Source organism: Procambarus clarkii, chromosome 21 (genome assembly GCF_040958095.1).
Source record: "Procambarus clarkii isolate CNS0578487 chromosome 21, FALCON_Pclarkii_2.0, whole genome shotgun sequence".
In the NCBI taxonomy this organism is placed as follows: Eukaryota; Metazoa; Arthropoda; class Malacostraca; order Decapoda; family Cambaridae; genus Procambarus; species Procambarus clarkii.
In genome coordinates, this window is record NC_091170.1 from 21,591,151 (window position 1) to 21,609,580 (window position 18,430).

Consider the following 18,430-nt stretch of genomic DNA (forward strand, 5'->3'; position numbering starts at 1 on the left):
TGGGGAGGACGAGGGGACGGTGGAATGGTGGGGAGGACGAGGGGACGGTGGAATGGTGGGGAGGACGAGGGGACGGGGGAATGGTGAGGAGGACGAGGGGACGGGGGAATGGTGGGGAGGACGAGGGGACGGGGGGATGGTGGGGAGGACGAGGGGACGGGGGGATGGTGGGGAGGACGAGGGGACGGGGGGTAATGGGGATGGTGGGGAGGACGAGGGGACGGGGGGTAATGGGGATGGTGGGGAGGACGAGGGGAGATTATCTCTTGAGATGATTTCGGGGCTTTGGGTCCCCACGGCTCGGTCCTCGACCAAGCCTCCTTTTTGTTACATACCCCTAGTAAGTAGCCCGTAGCAGCTGTCTAACTCTCAGGTACCTATTTACTGCTAGGTGAACAGGGGCATCAGGATGAAAGAAACTTTTTGCCCATTTGTCTTCGCTTCAACCGGGGATCGAACCCGGAACCTCAGGACTACGAATGCGAAGCACTGTCCACTCAGCTGTCAGGCGCTCATTGGGGACGGGGGTGGGGGGGGGGGAATGGTTTGGCGGACGAGGGGACGGGGTAGGGGGGAATGGTGGGGAGGATGGGGGGGGGGATGTTGCTGTAGCTAAGCCCCTGTCCTCTTAAAAAGAACGTCGCTTTTGGCCGTTTGCCAGTATGGCCGAATTTGGACGTAATTTGAAAATGAAAAAAAAATTAAAATAAATTTGGGATTTCTTTTTCAACAACAGTAAGTTAAGGGTCCTCTGATAGGTTAGGTGGGCAGGAAATTCTCATAAAGTTTCAAAACGTTATGAAAAACGTTAATTTAAAGTGTCCTCTTATAACCTCTGCGCGTAAGGCGGACGACTCAAATAGAAAACGGAACAGAACGTCACTTTTGTGAGTCGATTTCATTTCAAATTACGTCCAAATTTAGCCATATCGCGCATACGAGCCAAAAGTGACGTTCTTTTTAAGAGGACGGGTTGGAGCCACAGCAACGCGTGGCCGGGTACAGCTAGTATATATAAAAACTATATTGAACTATTTTCCATATTTTTGTTAGTCATAATGGCTTTGCGCTTTTTCCTGATAATTCCTGGTGCGAAACCGCTATAAATATTTTCATCAATTTCCATGTTTATTATGTTAAAAAAACAACTTATTTCCACTGGAAATAAAGAAACAACTGGCAATAATTATTGCAAGTCACAACGGGTAACCCTGCAGATGGCAACAGTGCTCCTCCTTGAAAGGTTTGTAAAAAGGCTTCCCATTGGTCCAATAAATCCACTTACGACCCCACCGAGCCAGTCACGACGAGCGTCTCACACTGTCAGGAGCCTTGACATCAACACCGTGGGACTCCCATGTACAGGGATCATGCCAGGGGGAGTCCCACCTGTGATGGTCCACTCCCACGTCACAGGTGGGAGTGATGTGGCAGTCTGTTCCTGTTACAGCTGGTCCGAGCACATCTCCCACCCACTACAGCTGGTCCGAGCACATCTCCCACCCACTACAGCTGGTCCGAGCACATCTCCCACCCACTACAGCTGGTCCAGGCACATCTCCCACCCACTACAGCTGGTCCGAGCACATCTCCCACCCACTACAGCTGGTCCAGCACATCTCCCACCCACTACAGCTGGTCCGAGCACATCTCCCACCCACTACAGCTGGTCCAGGCACATCTCCCACCCACTACAGCTGGTCCGAGCACATCTCCCACCCACTACAGCTGGTCCAGCACATCTCCCACCCACTACAGCTGGTCCAGCACATCTCCCACCCACTACAGCTGGTCCGAGCACATCTCCCACCCACTACAGCTGGTCCAGGCACATCTCCCACCCACTACAGCTGGTCCGAGCACATCTCCCACCCACTACAGCTGGTCCAGGCACATCTCCCACCCACTACAGCTGGTCCAGCACATCTCCCACCCACTACAGCTGGTCCAGCACATCTCCCACCCACTACAGCTGGTCCAGCACATCTCCCACCCACTACAGCTGGTCCGAGCACATCTCCCACCCACTACAGCTGGTCCGGGCACATCTCCCACCCACTACAGCTGGTCCGGGCACATCTCCCACCCACTACAGCTGGTCCGGGCACATCTCCCACCCACTACAGCTGGTCCGAGCACATCTCCCACCCACTACAGCTGGTCCGGGCACATCTCCCACCCACTACAGCTGGTCCAGGCACATCTCCCACCCACTACAGCTGGTCCGAGCACATCTCCCACCCACTACAGCTGGTCCAGGCACATCTCCCACCCACTACAGCTGGTCCGGGCACATCTCCCACCCACTACAGCTGGTCCGGGCACATCTCCCACCCACTACAGCTGGTCCAGGCACATCTCCCACCCACTACAGCTGGTCCGAGCACATCTCCCACCCACTACAGCTGGTCCAGGCACATCTCCCACCCACTACAGCTGGTCCGAGCACATCTCTCACCCACTACAGCTGGTCCAGGCACATCTCCGACCCACTACAGCTGGTCCGAGCACATCTCCCACCCACTACAGCTGGTCCAGGCACATCTCCCACCCACTACAGCTGGTCCGAGCACATCTCCCACCCACTACAGCTGGTCCAGGCACATCTCCCACCCACTACAGCTGGTCCAGCACATCTCCCACCCACTACTGCTGGTCCAGGCACATCTCCCACCCACTACAGCTGGTCCGAGCACATCTTCCACCCACTACAGCTGGTCCAGGCACATCTCCCACCCACTACAGCTGGTCCGAGCACATCTCCCACCCACTACAGCTGGTCCAGGCACATCTCCCACCCACTACAGCTGGTCCGAGCACATCTCCCACCCACTACAGCTGGTCTGGGCACATCTCCCACCCACTACAGCTGGTCCAGCACATCTCCCACCCACTACAGCTGGTCCAGCACATCTCCCACCCACTACAGCTGGTCCGAGCACATCTCCCACCCACTACAGCTGGTCCAGCACATCTCCCACCCACTACAGCTGGCCCGAGTACATCTCCCACCCACTACAGCTGGTCCAGCACATCTCCCACCCACTACAGCTGGTCCAGGCACATCTCCCACCCACTACAGCTGGTCCAGGCACATCTCCCACCCACTACAGCTGGTCCGGGCACATCTCCCACCCACTACAGCTGGTCCAGCACATCTCCCACCCACTACAGCTGGTCCAGGCACATCTCCCACCCACTACAGCTGGTCCGAGCACATCTCCCACCCACTACAGCTGGTCCGAGCACATCTCCCACCCACTACAGCTGGTCCGAGCACATCTCCCACCCACTACAGCTGGTCCAGGCACATCTCCCACCCACTACAGCTGGTCCAGCACATCTCCCACCCACTACAGCTGGTCCAGGCACATCTCCCACCCACTACAGCTGGTCCGAGCACATCTCTCACCCACTACAGCTGGTCCAGGCACATCTCCGACCCACTACAGCTGGTCCGAGCACATCTCCCACCCACTACAGCTGGTCCAGGCACATCTCCCACCCACTACAGCTGGTCCGAGCACATCTCCCACCCACTACAGCTGGTCCAGGCACATCTCCCACCAACTACAGCTGGTCCAGCACATCTCCCTCCCACTACAGCTGGTCCAGGCACATCTCCCACCCACTACAGCTGGTCCGAGCACATCTTCCACCCACTACAGCTGGTCCAGGCACATCTCCCACCCACTACAGCTGGTCCGAGCACATCTCCCACCCACTACAGCTGGTCCGGGCACATCTCCCACCCACTACAGCTGGTCCAGCACATCTCCCACCCACTACAGCTGGTCCAGCACATCTCCCACCCACTACAGCTGGTCCAGCACATCTCCCACCCACTACAGCTGGTCCGAGCACATCTCCCACCCACTACAGCTGGTCCAGCACATCTCCCACCCACTACAGCTGGTCCGAGCACATCTCCCACCCACTACAGCTGGTCCAGCACATCTCCCACCCACTACAGCTGGTCCAGGCACATCTCCCACCCACTACAGCTGGTCCAGGCACATCTCCCACCCACTACAGCTGGTCCGGGCACATCTCCCACCCACTACAGCTGGTCCAGCACATCTCCCACCCACTACAGCTGGTCCAGGCACATCTCCCACCCACTACAGCTGGTCCGAGCACATCTCCCACCCACTACAGCTGGTCCGAGCACATCTCCCACCCACTACAGCTGGTCCGAGCACATCTCCCACCCACTACAGCTGGTCCGAGCACATCTCCCACCCACTACAGCTGGTCCGAGCACATCTCCCACCCACTACAGCTGGTCCAGCACATCTCCCACCCACTACAGCTGGTCCAGGCACATCTCCCACCCACTACAGCTGGTCCAGGCACATCTCCCACCCACTACAGCTGGTCCGAGCACATCTCCCACCCACTACAGCTGGTCCGAGCACATCTCCCACCCACTACAGCTGGTCCGAGCACATCTCCCACCCACTACAGCTGGTATCATAATAAATCTCGGCATTAACTCCAAAGACTGCACAGTAAGTGTAGCAGCACAGTACACAGTCCATACACAGTCTTTCACTGTTATGTCCCTCCTGAAGTGACTGTTGACCAGGTTTGGATCTATCCAGGCTTTATTAGCTGACATTGACTCTGTCCTCCTGCAAAGAACGTCGCTTTTCGCTCGTATGCGTTACACAAGGCCAACAATTGTCGTACTAGAAAATGGAAGCTGCTCGCAACAGTGACGTACTGTCCCGTTTTCTGTTTTGGATCCTCTGGCAGGTTAGGAGAGGACACTTTAAATTGACTGTTTTCTTGACGTTGGGAAACCTTAGGAGGACAGGCTGGTCTGCTTACTATTCTGACCCTGAGGCATTCATTCCCGGCCCTCTGGCATCTCCCTCTGCTCTCTTGCATTCTGATATTTCTGTACACCCTCAACGCCCTTGTATTTAACTGCCTTGCTTCCTTGTATGCCTCACTAAACCATGTATTCCCCATGCACCAGTCCACAAGGGGCGTGATGCCAGTACACTGCGAGTCCGCCTTCCTGGAAAAAGTATCCATGACTCGTCACATTTCAGTACTAGAGAGACGAAACATGCCTAGTGATATTATGAAGTGTTGCGCACCAGTGTGAAAACAACAATTTCAGTGATTGTGATTGATTGTAGGGTTAACTAGCCAACAGTCACCACATGGGTAAGACAACAAGGCCGCCGCGGTCACAGTCTCATGCCACTGAGACTAACACAAGCTTGTGATAGTGGTCTGCTTCAACAGACACACCATCACGCCTGTAATAACGGCGCCCGTTATCGTCTCTGACTCGGATATCAGAATTATCGTGGGATTATTTCAGAGGTCATTCTTTGGGGCCTGTCTTGAAGAGTGGGGCCCCGAGGGGTGGGCCCTCTTGAAGAGTGGGGCGCCGCGGGGTGGGCCCTCTTGAGGAGTGGGGCACCGCGGGGTGGGCCCTCTTGAAGAGTGGGGCGCTGCGGGGTGGGCCCTCTTGAGGAGTGGGGCACCGCGGGGTGGGCCCTCTTGAAGAGTGGGGCGCCGCGGCTGATGTCATATATACGGACTTCGCAAAGGCTTTCGATAAATGTGACCATGGCGTGATAGCACATAAAATGAAGTCAATGGGAATAACTGGTAAAGTAGGACGCTGGATACTCAGTTTCCTGTCAAACAGGACTCGGCGAGTAATGGTCAACCATATAAAATCTAGTCCGAGCGCAGTTAAAAGCTCTGTACCTCAGGGTACAGTCCTTGCACCGCTGCTTTTTCTTATTCTCATATCAGATATAGATAAAAATACAAGTCACAGCTTCGTATCATCCTTTGCAGATGACACAAAAATCAGTATGAAAATTACCTCGGCTGAAGACATTGAAAAACTTCAAGCTGATATTAATAAAGTTTTCGACTGGGCATCAGAAAATAACATGATGTTTAACAGTGATAAATTCCAGGTACTCAGGTACGGTAAAAATGAGGACCTTAAACATAAAACAGGGTACAAAACACAATCAAATGTGCCCATAGTAGGAAAACAGCATGTAAAGGATTTGGGAATAATGAAGTCTGACGACCTAACGTTTAGGGAGCATAACCAAGCAAATATTACGTCAGCCAGAAAAATGATAGGATGGATTACGAGAACTTTCAAATCCAGGGATCCCATCACAATGGTTGTACTCTTCAAGTCACTTGTGTTGTCCCGTCTTGAGTACTGCTCAGTACTCACTTCCCCCTTCAGAGCAGGAGAGATTGCTGAAATAGAGGGAATGCAGAGAACATATACGGCACGCATAGACGCAATAAAGCACATAAATTATTGGGATCGTCTCAAAGCCCTCCAAATGTACTCACTAGAAAGAAGACGAGAGAGATATCAAATAATATACACCTGGAAGATACTGAAGGGCCAAGTACCAAATTTACACAGTAAAATAACAATGTACTGGAGTGAACGATATGGAAGAAAATTCAGAATAGAACCAGTGAAGAGCAGAGGTGCCATAGCCACAATCAGAGAACACTGTATAAACATCAGAGGTCCAAGGTTGTTCAACACCCTCCCAGCGAGCATTAGAAATATTGCCGGAACAACCGTGGACATCTTCAAGAGGAAACTAGATTTATTCCTCCAAGGAGTGCCGGACCAACCGGGCTGTGGTGGGTATGTGGGCCTGCGGGCCGCTCCAAGCAACAGCCTGGTGGACCAAACTCTCACAAGTCAAGCCTGGCCTCGGGCCGGGCTTGGGGAGTGGAAGAACTCCCAGAACCCCATCAACCAGGTATCAACCAGGTAAATAAGTGAAATTCGGGTGTAGTCAAGGCCTGCCCTCGTGGTGCCAGGAGTCCTTAGACGATAGTTGCCAAGTCGTCAATAAATCACATCTCTCGCTATTGAAACATCAAGAAATCAGTGTCCATAGTGCTAAGCTCTCTATGCAAAACCTGTGTCAATTATAAAGAAAAATTAAGATAATATACCTTAATATCAAGTGAACAAATTATACACAAAATAAGTCCATCGTGTGTATGTAAACAAGGGCCATTTGGAGATAGGCCCACCCCAGTACCCTCTGTGTGTGTATTCTTCCAAATAGTGTAACGTACCCAGGTAACTAGTGCCCAGACACAGAAACCAGACGCCTCCACTGTAAGATAACTAGTGGGAAAATGCAGGTAATGTAATCTAACAAGTGAACAAAACAAATTAAGAGTGCGACACGTGGTAGCAACACTGGCCGTCCATACTGCCCCTCCGTGCCTGTCTCAAGTTGGTAAACACCCACGGTCAACACCCACAGTCAACCCTCAACGGTCAACACCCACAGTCAACCCTCAACGGTCAACACCCACAGTCAACCCTCAACGGTCAACACCCCCACCTTGTAAGACCTGGTAAGACCATCACTGAACAGAAGTGTTCAACAAAAATGTCTTTGATAAAAACGTGCATAGAATGCAACATGAAGGTAGATTACCAACAGAGCTTTCAATGCCAACTCTGTTCAGCAGCCATACACAAAAAATGTGCCAACATGACTAATAATCAAAGGAGAAATGGTCCCAGTGACCACTCTGTGTACTGGCTCTGCAAAAAGGATGTAACTTTTTTGAAGATGATGGAAATAAAAAAAACTCCCGCTGAAAACAGAGAATCACTAATAAATGCCTACATAGCAATTTCTAATGTCTTCAAACAAACTGTACATGACACCAAGGTACAACCAGATGGGCACAGAGCTCGGTGGCCGCGGCGCCGGGGCAGAGCGCGGAGTCAGGGACGCCTGAGCAGAGCGCGGAGTCGGGGACGCCTGAGCCACGCGCGGTGTCGATGGCGCCGGAGCAGAGCGAGGTGTCGATGGCGCCGGAGCAGAGCGAGGTGTCGAGGACACCAGAGCAGAGCGAGGTGTCGAGGACACCAGAGCAGAGCGAGGTGTCGAGGACACCAGAGCAGAGCGAGGTGTCGATGGCGCCGGAGCAGAGCACGGTGTCGATGGCACCAGAGCAGAGCGCAGTGTCACAGGCCCCGGAACAGAGCACAGTGTCGGGGGCGCCGCAGCAGAGTGCGGTCCCTGGCAAAGGGAAACAAACAAAACAAAGACCCAAAATCTGTTGGTATTACAAACGGGGTACCTGTAAACATGGGATATCGGGAAGAACAAATGGAACATGTAAGTACGATCACCCTAGAAAGTGCAGAAACCTCCTCAATACAGGTAAATGTACCTAAAGCTGTGAATTATTTCACCCAGAAATTTGCAAGAACTCTTTAGACATGAAAGAGTGCTTCAATGCCGAATGTCCAGCTTTTCATACAAGAGGTACCAGGCGAATAAAACCGACAGATCGCCACTAAAAAAACAGCCACAACTTAAGCCACCGGGATGATTTCTTAGCAAGAGGAGGAGGAGGAGAAGAATGGCTAAAATTGACTAGACTCTACCACCAACTCGGTCAAATGCTAGAGAGGACGCAAACACAGTGACCTCCGTACCAGAGCCTCAGATATTAACACCAAGTATAGCATCCAGCACTTCCACTAACACGATAACATCATTTATATTTGTCAACATCCAGGGTATAAAAACACGCAGATCCAACAAAGTTCATTTCATAGATGGTCTCCTTCATGAGGCAAATGCAGTGTTTGCAGCCCTAACGGAAACTCGCACAAAGGACTACCATGATGGTGAAATATGGATCTCAGAGTACAATCTTTTCAGATGTGATAGGAAACACCGGCTTCAGGGTGGGGTCAGCCTCTACATCAAAGACACACTCATCTGTACTGAGCTGCTAAACATCTCAAATGATATGGTGGAAGTGCTGATAATCAAAATAAAGATCCTAAATGTAGTTATTGTCCTGGTATATAAGTCACCGGAGGCAAGTCATCAGCAGTTTGAAGACCAACTAATGAAAATAGAACACTGCTTGGAAAACCTCACAAATCCAACCCCGAACATCATCCTGCTTGGGGACTTTAACCTACGGCACCTGAAATGGAAGCACCTGGCTAATACAGTTATATCAGAAAGAATACCAGGAAGTAGCCTAAATGAACAGACACCAGCAAATGACCTGCTACGGATGTGCGACAGGTTTGCCTTAAACCAGCAATAGTAGAACCAACTAGGAAGGAGAACACGCTGGACCTCATTTTCACCAATAATGATGAATTGATCAGGAACATAATGATTACAAATTGCTGTTATGCAGATAACAATATAATTGACGTTCTGACAACCATGGGGAATAGACCTTCTAAACCAGTCCAAATTCCCAGTGGAGGAGATTTCAGCAAATTCAACTTCAATAATAGACAGATAAACTGGGAGCAAATAAACCAAGACTTCACAAAAATAAGCTGGAAAGAACTGCTAGAAAATGCAAACCTGAAACACTGCCTGGTAAAAATAAGCTCAGTAGCACTAGAAATATGCTCAAATCGCATACCCTTAAGAAAAAAAAAGAGGAAGAAATGCAGATTGGATCGGGAACGTCATTCCCTCTATAGGTGAAGAAAACGAATCACGGAACTTGAGAGTCGCACCCTGTTTCAAGAACGGCGAAGACGGTTATTTAGAGAAAAAGTAACAATTGAACTAAACTACAAGAATCATACAAAACCTGCTTGATGGGGTTCTGGGAGTTCTATTACTACCCAAGCCCGGCCCGATGCCAGGCTTGACTTGTAAGAGTTTGGTCCACCAGGCTGTTGCTTGGAGCGGCCCACATACCCACCACAGCCCGGTTGGTCCAGCACTCCTTGAGATAAACTATCTAGTTTTCTCTTAAAGACGTCCCGCAATATTTCTTATGCTCGCTGGGAGGATGTTGAACAACTGCGAACCTCTGATGTTCATACAGTGTTCTCTGATTGCGCCCAGGAGAGGCAGAGTGAATAAAAAGTCGTCAGTGAAATAGAGAGAAATCCGAAATATTTTTTCTCCTAAGCTGCGTCCAACAGCCTGGTTGATCAGTCCAGCAACCAGGAGGCCTGGTCGACGACCGGGCCGCGGGGACGCTAAGCCCCGGAAGCACCACAATGTATGCAAAATCAAGATAAAAAAAAAACACATCTAGTATCGGGCCCCTGCGAAAGGGAGATGGAACTTTCACCGATGACAACACAGAAATGAGCAAAATACTGAGGAAGCAGTACGACTCTGTTTTCAGAAAGCCACTAAACACACTAAAGATTGATAACCGAAATTAATTTTTCAGGGATATGATACCAACATCAAATCATGAATTTAATGTCACCTTATCCCCATTGGATTTTGAAGAAGCCATAAACAGTATGCCTATGCACTCTGCACCAGGCCCTGATTCTTGGAACTCCATATTCATCAAGAACTGTAAAAAACCACTATTGCAGTCCCTTCACATTCTGTGGAGACAAAGCCTAGATACTGGCGTTAACTCAGACATACTAAAAACAGCAGAAATAGCACCACTCCATAAAGGAGGAAATAAGGCAGAGGCAAAAAATTACAGACCGATAGCACTAACATCACACATCATAAAAATCTTTGAGAGAGTGCTAAGAAGTAAGATCACAAAATACATGGAATCACACCATCTCCATAACCCCGGACAACATGGTTTCAGAACAGGGCGCTCTTGCCTATCACAGTTGCTGGACTACTGGCATTAGATGCCATGGAAGACAAACAAAATGCAGATGCAATTTACACAGATTTCTCAAAAGCCTTTGACAAATGTGACCATGGTGTCACATTTGGCAATAAATCCTCAAATCAAATAAATCTCAGGATAAACAATACCCAAATTTGTAACAAAGTAGATGGCAAATTCCTTGGCGTTCTCATTGACCACAAGCTGAATTTCCAGGGACACATTCTAAATATATAAAAAAAAGTTTCAAAACTGTTGCCATTCTTTCTAAGATCAGATATTATGTACCTCGCCTTGCCCTTGTGACACTATTACTCTCTCATCTATCCTTATCTCAACTATGGCATTTGTGCGTGGGGTTCTATTACCCAAAATCATATACGTCCTCTAATTACTCAACACAAAGCTGCTATTAGGACAATATCTAACTCTGGCCCCAGACATCACTCGGTACCCCTACTTAAATCTCTGAATATGTTAGATATTAAGTCACGCACATCCTCTCATGTGTATTTTATATATATAAAACGCTGAACTGTAATGTCAATCCTGACCTTAAAAGCTTCCTAGAAGGTTGTAACAGAACCCATGAGCACCACACCGGAAACAAATACCTATTTCATATTCCAAGAGTACGACTTAGTCAAACTAGAAATGCTTTACAAATCAAGGGACCCAGAATGTGGAATGACCTTCCCAATTATGTTAAAGACTGTACCTCTCCCAACCAGTTTAAGATACAAACTAAGTATCACCTAATTAAGTCAATGTAACCTACCTCACCCCCAAAATGTCAACCTATGTCTACGATTTTAAACAATGCTGTTTGTTGACCAAATTGTATTTTTGCTTTTTTCTGCCATGTTCCCCCCCTTTTTCATTTTTTCTTATTTTTTCTCAACACAATTTATACTTTAATCTCAATTAGTATTAAGTTTTAGTGTTAGTGTTTTTCCTGCCTGAAACGCTTAGCGTAATAGTGGCTTTAGGCATTGTATGTATTAGCTCTATCTATAAATCCATCAACTTTTGTATTTCACCTTGTATGTATGTACTTTACCTGAATAAATATTTGTATTTTGTATTTGTTTTGTGTTATTGCACATAAAATGCGTTCAAAAGGAATTACCAGAAAAATAGGCAGATGGATCTACAATTTCCGAACTAACAGAACCCAACGTGTAATAGTCAACAAAATAAAATCCAACACATCAACCGTGAAGAGCTCAGTCCCCCAGGGTACTGTGCTTGCTACAGTACGTTTTCTCATTCTCATATCGGACATAGACAAGAACACAACCTATAGCATTGTATCATCCTTTGCAGATGACACTGGGATTTTCATGAGAGTAGGCAACATAGAGGACACTGCAAACCTCCAATCAGATGTAGATCTGTAGGCTACAGAAAATAATATGGTGTTTAACGAAGATACGTTCCAGCTCATGCGCTATGGAAACAATGAAAATATAAAAATGGAAACCACGTACAAAACTCGGGCAAATCATAACATAGAACGAAAAGGCAATGTAAAGGACCTGGGTGTACTCATGTCGGAAGACCTTACCTTTTAAGAACACAATAAAGTAGCCGTCCCAACTGCAAGAAAAATGATAGGTTGGATAACAAGAACTTTTCACACTAGAGATGCTATACCGATGATACTTTTCAAAACGCTTGTGCTCTCTAGAGTGGAGTACTGCTGCACAATGACAGCCCCTTTCAAAGCTGGAGAAAATGCTGTCCTGGAGACCCCTCACAGTGTTCAAGAGAGAGCTGGATAAGCACCTCCAAAGGATACCTGATCAACCGGGCTGTGACTCATACGTCAGGCTGCGAGCAGTCGCGTCCAACAGCCTGGTTGATCAGTCCAGCAGCCAGGAGGCCTGGTGGACGACCGGGCCGCGGGGACGCTGAGCCCCGGAAGCACCTCCAAGGTAACCTCAAGGTAGGAGAGCGTGCAAAGATCCTTTACTGATAGAATCCACTCAGTAAAACATCTAAACTACTGGGACCGACAAAAGTGCTTAAATCTGTATTCCCTTGAGCGCTGGCGGGAGAGATACATAATAATTTACACGTGGAAAATAGTAGAGGGGCTGGTCCCAAACCTGCACACAGAAATAACATCACATGAGACCAGGAGGCATGGCAGGATGTGCAGAATACCCCCGTTGAAAGCAGAGGTGCAACAGGTACTCTGAGAGAGAACTCTATCAACATCAGAGGCCCGAGACTGTTCAACATGCTTCCACTACACATAAGGGGCATAACTGGCCGACCCTTCACAGTGTTCAAGAGAGAACTGGATAAACAGCTCCAAAGGATACCTGATCAACCAGGCTGTGATTCATACGTCAGGCTGCGAGCAGCTGCGTCCAACAGCCTGGTTGACCAGTCAACCTGGTTGAACAGTCTCTGGTGATAGAGAGAACACTATCAACATTAGAGGCCCAAGACTGTTCAACACGCTTCCACTACCCATATGAGGCATAACTGGCTGATCCCTCACATTGTTCAAGAGAGAACTATCAACAACGGAGACCAGAGACTGTTCAACCTGCTTCCACTACACATGAGGGGCACAACTGGCCAACCCCTCACAGTGTTTAAGAGAGTGCTTGACAAGCACCTCCAAAGGATACCTGATCAACCAGGCAGTCTCATACGTCAGGCTGCGAGCAGCCGCGTCGACCAGTCTGTTGGACGACTGATTCACCCTGATGCCCCTGTTACCTAGCAGTAAATAGGTACCTGGGAGTTAGACAGCTGCTATGGGTTGTTTCCCTTGGTGTTGTGTAACAAGGAGGAGGCCTGGTCGAGGACCGGACTGCGGGGACGCTAAGCCCTGAAATTATCACAAGATAAACTCATGATAACCTCCCCTCGTCCTCCCAACCATTCTTCCCATCCCTTTCTACTCCCCATTATCCCCTACACCAGCGTCCCCTTGTCCTCCTAACCCTTCCCCACTTCATCGTCCACTCATCCTCCCCACCCTCTCCCACTCCCCCATCCCCTTCATCCTCCCTACCATTCCGCCCTCCCCCGTCCCCCTCGTCTTCCCCACCATCCCCCACTCCTTTGTCCTCCTCACCATAAGGTAAGGTAAAAATGAGGATCTTAAACTTAATTCAGGGTAGAAAACACAAACAAATCTGGCCATAGTAGGAAAACAGCATGTAAAAGATTTGGGAGCATAATTATATCTGACGACCTAACATTTAGGGAGCATAACCAAGCAAATATTGCGTCAGCCAGAAAAATGATAGGATGGATTACGAGAACTTTCAAATCCAGGGATCCCATCACAATGGATGTGCTCTTCAAATCACTTGTGCTGTCCCGTCTTGAGTACTGCTCAGTACTCACTTCCTCCTTCAGAGCAGGAGAGATTGCTGAAATAGAGGGAATACAGAGAACATATACGACACGCATAGACGCGATAAAGCACCTAAATTATTGGGATCGTCTCAAAGCTCTCCAAATGTACTCGCTAAAAAAGTAGACGAGAGAGATACCAAATAATATACACATGGAAAATACTGGAGGACCAGGTCAAAAATCTACACAGTAAAATAACAACATACTGGAGTGAACGATATGGAAGAAAATGCAGAATTGAACCAGTGAAGCACGGAGGTGCCATAGGCACAATCAGAGAACACTGTATAAACATCAGAGGTCCGCGGTTGTTCAACGTCCTCCCAGCAAGCATAAGAAATATTGCCGGAACAACTGTGGACATCTTCAAGAGAAGATGTTTAGATGAAGATGAAAACTGTTTAGATGAAGAGAAGATGAAAACTTACGATTGTTTTCTTCAAGAAGTGCCGGTCCAACCGGGCTGTGGTGGGTATGTGGGCCTGCGGGCCGCTGCAAGCAACAGCCTGGTGGACCAAGTTCTTACAATTCGAGTCTGGCCTCGGGCAGGGCTTGGGGATCAGAAGAACTCCCATAACCCAATCAAGCAGGTATCAACACTGTTTTAGGTGAGTCACTGCAAGATACCAACAGTGTTGGAGTTGAGTCAGTGCCTGGCCTGGAGTCAGTGCCTAACAGAGACAGTGCCTGGCCTGGAGTCAGTGCCTAACAGAGACAGTGCCTGGCCTGGAGTCAGTGCCTAACAGAGACAGTGCCTGGCCTGGAGTCAGTACCTAACAGAGACAGTGCCTGGCCTGGAGTCAGTGCCTAACAGAGACAGTGCCTGGCCTGGAGTCAGTGCCTAACAGAGACAGTGCCTGGCCTGGAGTCAGTACCCAACAGAGACAGTGCCTGGCCTGGAGTCAGTACCCAACAGAGACAGTGCCTGGCCTGGAGTCAGTGCCTAACAGAGACAGTGCCTGGCCTGGAGTCAGTGCCTAACAGAGACAGTGCCTGGCCTGGAGTCAGTGCCTAACAGAGACAGTGCCTGGCCTGGAGTCAGTGCCTAACAGAGACAGTGCCTGGCCTGGAGTCAGTGCCTAACAGAGACAGTGCCTGGCCTGGAGTCAGTACCCAACAGAGACAGTGCCTGGCCTGGAGTCAGTACCCAACAGAGACAGTGCCTGGCCTGGAGTCAGTACCCAACAGAGACAGTGCCTGGCCTGGAGTCAGTGCCTAACAGAGACAGTGCCTGGCCTGGAGTCAGTACACAACAGAGACAGTGCCTGGCCTGGAGTCAGTACCCAACAGAGACAGTGCCTGGCCTGGAGTCAGTGCCTAACAGAGACAGTGCCTGGCCTGGAGTCAGTACCCAACAGAGACAGTGCCTGGCCTGGAGTCAGTACCCAACAGAGACAGTGCCTGGGCTGTAGTCAGTACCCAACAGAGACAGTGCCTGGCCTGGAGTCAGTGCCTAACAGAGACAGTGCCTGGCCTGGAGTCAGTACCCAACAGAGACAGTGCCTGGCCTGGAGTCAGTACCCAACAGAGACAGTGCCTGGCCTGGAGTCAATGCCTAACAGAGACAGTGCCTGGCCTGTAGTCAGTACCCAACAGAGACAGTGCCTGGCCTGGAGTCAGTACCCAACAGAGACAGTGCCTGGCCTGGAGTCAGTACCCAACAGAGACAGTGCCTGGCCTGGAGTCAGTGCCTAACAGAGACAGTGCCTGGCCTGTAGTCAGTACCCAACAGAGACAGTGCCTGGCCTGGAGTCAGTACCCAACAGAGACAGTGCCTGGCCTGGAGTCAGTACCCAACAGAGACAGTGCCTGGCCTGGAGTCAGTACCCAACAGAGACAGTGCCTGGCCTGGAGTCAGTGCCTAACAGAGACAGTGCCTGGCCTGGAGTCAGTGCCTAACAGAGACAGTGCCTGGCCTGGAGTCAGTACCCAACAGAGACAGTGCCTGGCCTGGAGTCAGTGCCTAACAGAGACAGTGCCTGGCCTGGAGTCAGTACCCAACAGAGACAGTGCCTGGCCTGGAGTCAGTACCCAACAGAGACAGTGCCTGGCCTGGAGTCAGTGCCTAACAGAGACAGTGCCTGGCCTGTAGTCAGTACCCAACAGAGACAGTGCCTGGCCTGGAGTCAGTACCCAACAGAGACAGTGCCTGGCCTGGAGTCAGTACCCAACAGAGACAGTGCCTGGCCTGGAGTCAGTACCCAACAGAGACAGTGCCTGGCCTGGAGTCAGTGCCTAACAGAGACAGTGCCTGGCCTGTAGTCAGTACCCAACAGAGACAGTGCCTGGCCTGGAGTCAGTACCCAACAGAGACAGTGCCTGGCCTGTAGTCAGTACCCAACAGAGACAGTGCCTGGCCTGGAGTCAGTACCCAACAGAGACAGTGCCTGGCCTGGAGTCAGTACCCAACAGAGACAGTGCCTGGCCTGGAGTCAGTGCCTAACAGAGACAGTGCCTGGCCTGTAGTCAGTACCCAACAGAGACAGTGCCTGGCCTGGAGTCAGTACCCAACAGAGACAGTGCCTGGCCTGGAGTCAGTACCCAACAGAGACAGTGCCTGGCCTGGAGTCAGTACCCAACAGAGACAGTGCCTGGCCTGGAGTCAGTGCCTAACAGAGACAGTGCCTGGCCTGGAGTCAGTACCCAACAGAGACAGTGCCTGGCCTGGAGTCAGTGCCTAACAGAGACAGTGCCTGGCCTGTAGTCAGTGCCTAACAGAGACAGTGCCTGGCCTGGAGTCAGTGCCTAACAGAGACAGTGCCTGGCCTGGAGTCAGTACCCAACAGAGACAGTGCCTGGCCTGGAGTCAGTGCCTAACAGAGACAGTGCCTGGACTGGAGTCAGTGCCTAACAGAGACAGTGCCTGGCCTGGAGTCAGTGCCTAACAGAGACAGTGCCTGGCCTGTAGTCAGTGCCTAACAGAGACAGTGCCTGGACTGGAGTCAGTGCCTAACAGAGACAGTGCCTAACAGAGACAGTGCCTGGACTGGAGTCAGTGCCTAACAGAGACAGTGCCTGGACTGGAGACAGTGCCTAACAGAGACAGTGCCTAACAGAGACAGTGCCTAACAGAGACAGTGCCTAACAGAGACAGTGCCTAACAGAGACAGTGCCTAACAGAGACAGTGCCTAACAGAGACTGTGCCTAACAGAGACAGTGCCTAACAGAGACAGTGCCTAACAGAGACAGTGCCTAACAGAGACAGTGCCTAACAGAGACAGTGCCTAACAGAGACAGTGCCTAACAGAGACAGTGCCTAACAGAGACAGTGCCTAACAGACAGTGCCTAACAGAGACAGTGCCTAACACAGTGCCTAACAGAGACAGTGCCTAACAGACAGTGCCTAACAGAGACAGTGCCTAACAGACAGTGCCTAACAGAGACAGTGCCTAACAGAGACAGTGCCTAACAGAGACAGTGCCTAACAGAGACAGTGCCTAACAGAGACAGTGCCTAACAGAGACAGTGCCTAACAAAGACAGTGCCTAACAGAGACAGTGCCTAACAGACAGTGCCTAACAGAGACAGTGCCTAACAGAGACAGTGCCTAACAGACAGTGCCTAACAGAGACAGTGCCTAACAGACAGTGCCTAACAGAGACAGTGCCTAACAGACAGTGCCTAACAGACAGTGCCTAACAGAGACAGTGCCTAACAGACAGTGCCAGGGTACACAACATCAGACTCAGGCACTATGGCGTTACAAAATTACTTGTGAGTGTGGTGTTGGAGGCGGCTATATCCTCATTACCGCGCTGGCTGTAGTTAGTGTCATGACGGCTGCTTCCTCCTGCACCCTCCCTAGCTGCCAGGTGACACCCTGACCCCTGGTCCTGTCTGTCCTAGCTCCCAGGTGACACCCTGACCCCTGGTCCTGTCTGTCCTAGCTGCCAGGTGACACCCTGACCCCTGGTCCTGTCTGTCCTAGCTGCCAGGTGACACCCTGACCCCTGGTCCTGTCTGTCCTAGCTGCCAGGTGACACCCTCACCCCTGGTCCTGTCTGTCCTGGTGCCAGGTGACACCCTCACCCTTGGTCCTGTCTGTCCTAGCTCCCAGGTGACACCCTGACCCCTGGTCCTGTCTGTCCTAGCTGCCAGGTGACACCCTGACCCCTGGTCCTGTCTGTCCTGGTGCCAGGTGACACCCTGACCCCTGGTCCTGTCTGTCCTGGTGCCAGGTGACACCCTGACCCCTGGTCCTGTCTGTCCTAGCTGCCAGGTGACACCCTGACCCCTGGTCCTGTCTGTCCTGGTGCCAGGTGACACCCTGACCCCTGGTCCTGTCTGTCCTGGTGCCAGGTGACACCCTGACCCCTGGTCCTGTCTGTCCTAGTGCCAGGTGACACCCTGGCCCCTGGTCCTGTCTGTCCTAGCTGCCAGGTGACACCCTGACCCTTGGTCCTGTC

The 18,430-nt window shown here is 50.6% G+C and overlaps 2 protein-coding genes across 4 annotated transcripts in view; one reads left to right on the forward strand and one right to left on the reverse strand.

The window, feature by feature from the left end:
• The window catches only part of LOC123760820 (uncharacterized), a 948,105-nt gene that overhangs the window by 799,066 nt on the left and 130,609 nt on the right, over nucleotides 1-18,430 (reverse strand). The window lies entirely within an intron of this gene.
• Nucleotides 1-18,430, forward strand: part of LOC138367135 (paternally-expressed gene 3 protein-like) — a 39,199-nt gene that overhangs the window by 5,483 nt on the left and 15,286 nt on the right. The window contains exon 2 of the mRNA XM_069328539.1: nucleotides 7,716-8,060. Within this exon, the coding sequence (XP_069184640.1) occupies nucleotides 7,716-8,060 (345 nt within the window). The remainder of the gene's footprint in view (nucleotides 1-7,715; nucleotides 8,061-18,430) is intronic.